The sequence below is a fragment of the Myotis davidii genome, unplaced genomic scaffold, assembly GCF_000327345.1.
Source record: "Myotis davidii unplaced genomic scaffold, ASM32734v1 scaffold38, whole genome shotgun sequence".
Taxonomy (NCBI): domain Eukaryota; kingdom Metazoa; phylum Chordata; class Mammalia; order Chiroptera; family Vespertilionidae; genus Myotis; species Myotis davidii.
In genome coordinates this window covers 4,685,054-4,690,387 of record NW_006291383.1, presented here as the reverse complement: position 1 = coordinate 4,690,387, position 5,334 = coordinate 4,685,054, and the positions used below count along the sequence as shown (strand labels likewise).

Genomic DNA, 5,334 nt, shown 5'->3' with positions numbered 1-5,334 from the left:
GCGGTGGGGGGCAGGCTAGAGAGGGTGAATGGGGGGAAAGAGAAGAAGTATGTAATACTTTCAACAATAAAGAATTATGCAATAACAATAATAATAATAATAATAATAATAAATAAATGTGCACAGGTGTTTGTATGTATAGGTCTATATCTAGCTATAGCTATAGAGTAAGCAAATATGATAAAAATGTTAGAAATTATTGAATATGGGGAAGTGTATGTGGAAGTCCTTTGTATCATTGATGCAACTTCACTGTAAGTTTGAAATTTTTTCAAAATTAAAACTGAAAAATGGACGGGCTGTGGAGTTTGGCTGCTTGGATCCCAGATCTGCCACTCTTTGGTGTGTGTCCTTTAGAAGCTATTAATGGCCCCAGACGATGGGGGTAAGAGTCCTACTTTATAGGGTTGTTAGAGCAAATAGGAAATGAGGAATAATGGCTAACACTACCAAGGGCTTACTCTGCCCAGCACTATGCCAAGTGCATGTAAATATCCCAATGCACAGCCTTTGTTTCTGGCACACACTAACGATCTACTGGTAACTACCATCAGTATTGTTAATATTGGAGCCCAGGATAGGGAGAAGCACATAACAAGTGTTCAACAATCATTTAATAGCTAGAGGTAAGCTGAGATTTGACACTGGGGTCCTTCTGCTATGGCAAGTTCAGAAATGACAGATGCTTTGCAGAGGAAGAAACCAAAGTTGGTCCCTCCAAACTCTGATGCAGTTGCAGTGTGGAAAGAAATTCCTAGAACTTCTGCTTACGCCTGCTGCCTGCTCATGATGTCCTGGAGCAGCTTGCGGGCAGAGAGCTGGCCCAGCACCTTCCGATAGCCGTTGGTGAAGATGGCATCTGCATACCGTGGCATCCTATGTGGGAGGAGTCAAAGGTCAAAGGGTGGTCTGGTGGGCCCAGGCGAGGGGACAGAGGTGGCTGCATTCATTAGGTTTCTGTTAGGTGCTTGTATTGCCCTTTTCCCTGTTCATCCCCAGAGAGAGTTGGAACCTGGGCTAGCCAACCTCTTTGGAGCTCAGAGTCTGTCCCCCTCCCAGAGATGGCAGTGGGGCTGCCTGAGGAGATGGCTGAGGCCAGCTGATGGCTGGATTCTGCATCCTCTCAGCACCCCTCCTCCAGCAGGGATGGTTTTGGAGTGGTGGAAATCCAGGCCCTGTTGGCAGGACTGCTTACCTGAGGGTCGGGGAGTGTGAGGAGCAGTGGCAGCCACCACTGAGAGTTAGGACCATGAGGAAGAACACCCAGAGCGGCATCCTTCACCCTTGTGGTGGCACCTGGAAAGCGAAAGGAGGGGAGATCAGATGTAGCCATAGTCACAGGGATGCCCTTTGCTGTCTGGGCCCAACCCTAGACTTGGCTTCGTGCAAGCCTTGGTCCTTGTCCTTTGGAAGAGTGGGGTAGGAAGAAGAACCCAGACTCTGGAAGTCAGACAGACCTGGGTCCAAGTTATGCCTCTGCCAGTCACAAGTTCTGACCTCATTTTCTCCATCTGTTGTTGTAGTGTACCCTGCGAATCACACAAGGATGCCTCAAGAAGTCGAATTAAGAAGCCACATTTATTTCAAAGCTGGTGGCTACGAGGGGGCAAATGTTCTCCAAATCTCGTAGCGCCTAAGTGAGAGCAATAGCCAGCTTATAAAGGCAAAAACCACATCCTGCTGGACATTGGAATGTGGAATAACCTTGCAAAACCAGTTTTACAGAAGCAAAATTGAGCAAAGTTAATAATCTCTAAAGGTTATCTGACACAGGAAAATAACCCTTGTAAAGCCATAATGTGGGCTGGCAACATAATGGTGTGATTTATGTGAGTTTCCAGGTCTCATTCTGGAAATGGAGGTTTAACTACCCTATTGTTTATGCAAGCAAATGTTTACAGTAGCCAGAATAGCAGGGTTAAAATTCAAACAGCAGTTTTTACCTGAGATGAATGTTACTATGCTTCATTGCTTCATTCTCCACTGGTTTTATGTACATGTCAAATCATGGACTCATCTTCATTAGTTAGGGGATTGTAATGCCCCCTAACCACAAGTAGTTTGACTGAATTAATTTTTCTAACGGCCTGTTTGGCACATTTAGTTTTCTATTTACTCACCTCACTTCCTTTAAGGGCATTCTCTATTCTGTTCTTGCTCTCCTGTCCCCTAGCACATCTATCCCTACTTGGCCCTGGACTTTCTCATTGATTGTAATGCCCCCTAACCACAAGTAGTTTGACTGAATTAATTTTTCTAACGGCCTGTTTGGCACATTTAGTTTTCTATTTACTCACCTCACTTCCTTTAAGGGCATTCTCTGTTCTGTTCTTGCTCTCCTGTCCCCTAGCACATCTAGCCCTACTTGGCCCTGGACTTTCTCATGTGCTAGCAAAAATGTTCCTACAGTTACCAAGGCCCCTAGTGCCACAGCCCCCATCAGTACTGTCCTCACTGAAGCCCAGTTCCCCTCCTGCAGGCGTCCAGCCTCCTCCTGGCCTGCGTGGAGCCCAGGCTAGGGATCTCACGGGTGAGGCCACTGGCTGCTAAGATCCAGGCCGTTTCCTGGTGTAGGAGCTGGGAGTGGTGTAGCCAGGTCTGAATGCCATCAACCTTAACAGCTGTGGGCATAGTCAGGATAACAGTGTAGTCCCTTCCAAGTTGGGGTTAGTCCTTGGGTCATGAACTTCTTTACTCACACCGAGTCTCCAGACGGGAAGGGAGGTAGAGGGCCCAAGGTTGGTACTGGCAAGGCATCTCACACAAGCTTATGGGTGGCTCTCTGGGTATAGTGCAGAGCCTGTAAGGACTTGAGCAAGGAATGGTTATGAATTTCAAATTTTAATTCCTCTCTAACCATGGGTAGGATAGTGGGAGGTCTACCAAATATGATTTCAAAAGGCGAGAACCCCTCCTGATAGGGGGTACACCTGGCCCATAAGGGGGCGAAGGGCAGGAGGTTGGTCCAGTTTTCACTGGTTTCTAGGATAAATTTAGTTAAAGTCCTTTTTAGAGTCTTGTTCATACCTGTCCTGAACTTTGTGGGTGGTATGCACAATGGAGTTTCCAATTTATGCCTAAGACTTGAGCTATCCTTTGAGATACCTTGGCTACAAAGGCAGGGCCATTATCTGATCCTATGACTGCTGGTAGCCCGAATCTAGGTATAATCTCCTGGAGTAATTTCTTGACCACTATAGAGGCAGTTTCTGTCTTAGAGGGGTATGCTTCAATCCAACCTGAGAAGGTGTCTGTAAAAACTAGCAGGTACTTATACTCTGCCACCGGTGGCTTGAGCTCTGTGAAATCTACTTCCCAATGCTCTCCTGGGGAGTTTCCCCAGGCCAGAATTCCCAGGGGGACCCCCCTACCTTGCTTAGCATTTACCTGTGCACAGACAGTACATCTAGTGACTATGCTTTTAATTATCTTAACTAAGCTTGGTATGTAGTACCTCCCTCGAAAAAGCTCAGAAGTCTTGGTGATGCCTAGGTGGGTAGCCTGGTGTAACTGGGCAACTATTGTCCAACCTAGAGCCTCTGGGACCAACAGTCTGTCATCTGGTAGAGTCCACCAACCATTTGGTCCTCTGGTAGCTTGCTTCTGTTCTGCCAATTCCTCCTCTTGTTTGGTGTAAGAGGGGGTTTGTGGTAGGTCTGGGTCTGGCAGGGTTAGTAAGACTTGTAAAGGCCCCACTGGTTTTTGGGCGGCTTCCTTGGCAGCTTGGTCTGCAGCCCGATTTCCTCAGGCTTCAATTGTGTCCCCTTTCTGATGACCTTCGCAGTGCACTATTGCAACTGCTCTGGGAAGCCAGATGGCCTCTAATAAGGCTAAGCCTTATTTTTTAAAAAATATATTTTATTGATTTTTTACAGAGAGGAAGGGAGAGAGATAGAGAGTCAGAAACATCGATGAGAGAGAAACATCGATCAGCTGCCTCCCGCACATCTCCCACTGGGGATATGCCCGCAACCAAGGTACATGCCCTTGACCAGAATCGAACCCGGGACCTTTCAGTCCGCAGGCTGACGCTCTATCCACTGAGCCAAACCGGTCAGGGTCTAAGCCTTATTTTTAATGTCCTTTCCAGCTGAAGTTAGTAACCCTCTTTCCTGGTAGATGGCACTGTGTCCCCATCGGAGGGCCTGGATCATGGCCAAAAATTTAGGTTTTGATGATGAAGTCCCCCTGTTTCAAATAGTGCGGTCCAGAGTGACTACCACCACCCGCTGCATACCGGATTCCATTCTGAACATAGCTGCTCCCATCTGTGAACAGTACCTCACCTGGTGATGATAGCGGGATGTCCTTTAAGTCTGGCAGAGCCGTTTGTACTGCGACCTGCTCAGGGAAGATTGGCCTCCCTCGGTGTCCGAACCAGTGCCCCCTAATGGCTGGATCTCGCTGGGGCCTCCAAATGTTGTAGCGTACCCCACGAATCACACAAGGATGCCTCAAGAAGTCGAATTAAGGAGCCACATTTATTTCAAAGCTGGTGGCTACGAGGGGGGCAAATGCTCTCCAAATCTTGTAGCGCCTGAGTGAGAGCAATAGCCAACTTATAAAGGCAAAAACCACATCCTGCTGGACAGTGGAATGTGGAATTACCTTGCAAAACCAGTTTTACAGAAGCAAAATTGAGCAAAGTTAATAATCTCTAAAGGTTATCTATATTTTCAGTTCCTAGAGCCACTGAGTTAAGGAAAGCAATTTTGTGGTTCTGGCCCTCAGACACAGGAGAATAGCCTGTGTGATGTGGGCTGGCAACATGATGGGGTGATTTATGTGAGCTTCCGGGTCTCAATCTGGAAACTGAGGTAACTACCCTATTGTTTAAGCAAGCTGGTGTGTGCAGAAGCCAGAATAGCAGGGTTAAAATTCAAACAGCAGTTTTTACCTGAGATGAATGTTACTATGCTTCATTGCGTCACTGTAAAATGGGCATGATAAAGCTATCCTGCCTTCATAGGGTTGAACAGAAAATTAAAAATAATGGTGAACTGCCCCTACAAAATAGCCCATAAGGCAGCGGTTCTCAACCTGTGTGTCACGACCCCTTTGGCGGCTGAACGATCCTTTCACAGGGGTCGCCTAAGACCATCCTGCATATCAGATATTTACATTACGATTCATAACAGTAGCAACATTACAGTTATGAAGTAAAATAATTTGATGGTGGGGTCACAACATGAGGAACTGTACTTAAAGGGCCAGAAGGTTGAGAACCACTGCTGTAAGGCATTATACGTGGAATTCAAGCCTCAGCAAGGGATAGCGGAAGAGCAATCACCTTCCCTTAGTCTCTCCTAAGTCACTCCCCACCCCCCTGTGTGG

The 5,334-nt window shown here is 47.0% G+C and overlaps 1 protein-coding gene across 3 annotated transcripts in view; it reads right to left on the bottom strand.

Annotated features, from left to right (window-relative positions):
* Window positions 1-4,546, bottom strand: part of GHRH (growth hormone releasing hormone) — an 8,249-nt gene extending 3,703 nt beyond the window's left edge. Inside the window, exons 1-4 of one of the 3 annotated variants that reach the window (XM_006764502.2) lie at window positions 4,287-4,546; window positions 2,700-2,809; window positions 1,196-1,296; window positions 772-876 (exon numbers count right to left, since the gene is read on the bottom strand). In XM_006764502.2, the coding sequence (XP_006764565.1) occupies window positions 772-876; window positions 1,196-1,275 (185 nt within the window). In that variant the 5' untranslated portion in view covers window positions 1,276-1,296; window positions 2,700-2,809; window positions 4,287-4,546. The remainder of the gene's footprint in view (window positions 1-771; window positions 877-1,195; window positions 1,297-2,699; window positions 2,810-4,286) is intronic. The other 2 variants (XM_006764503.2, XM_006764504.2) reach the window with 2 other exon arrangements.
* Window positions 4,547-5,334: the final 788 nt, after the last annotated feature.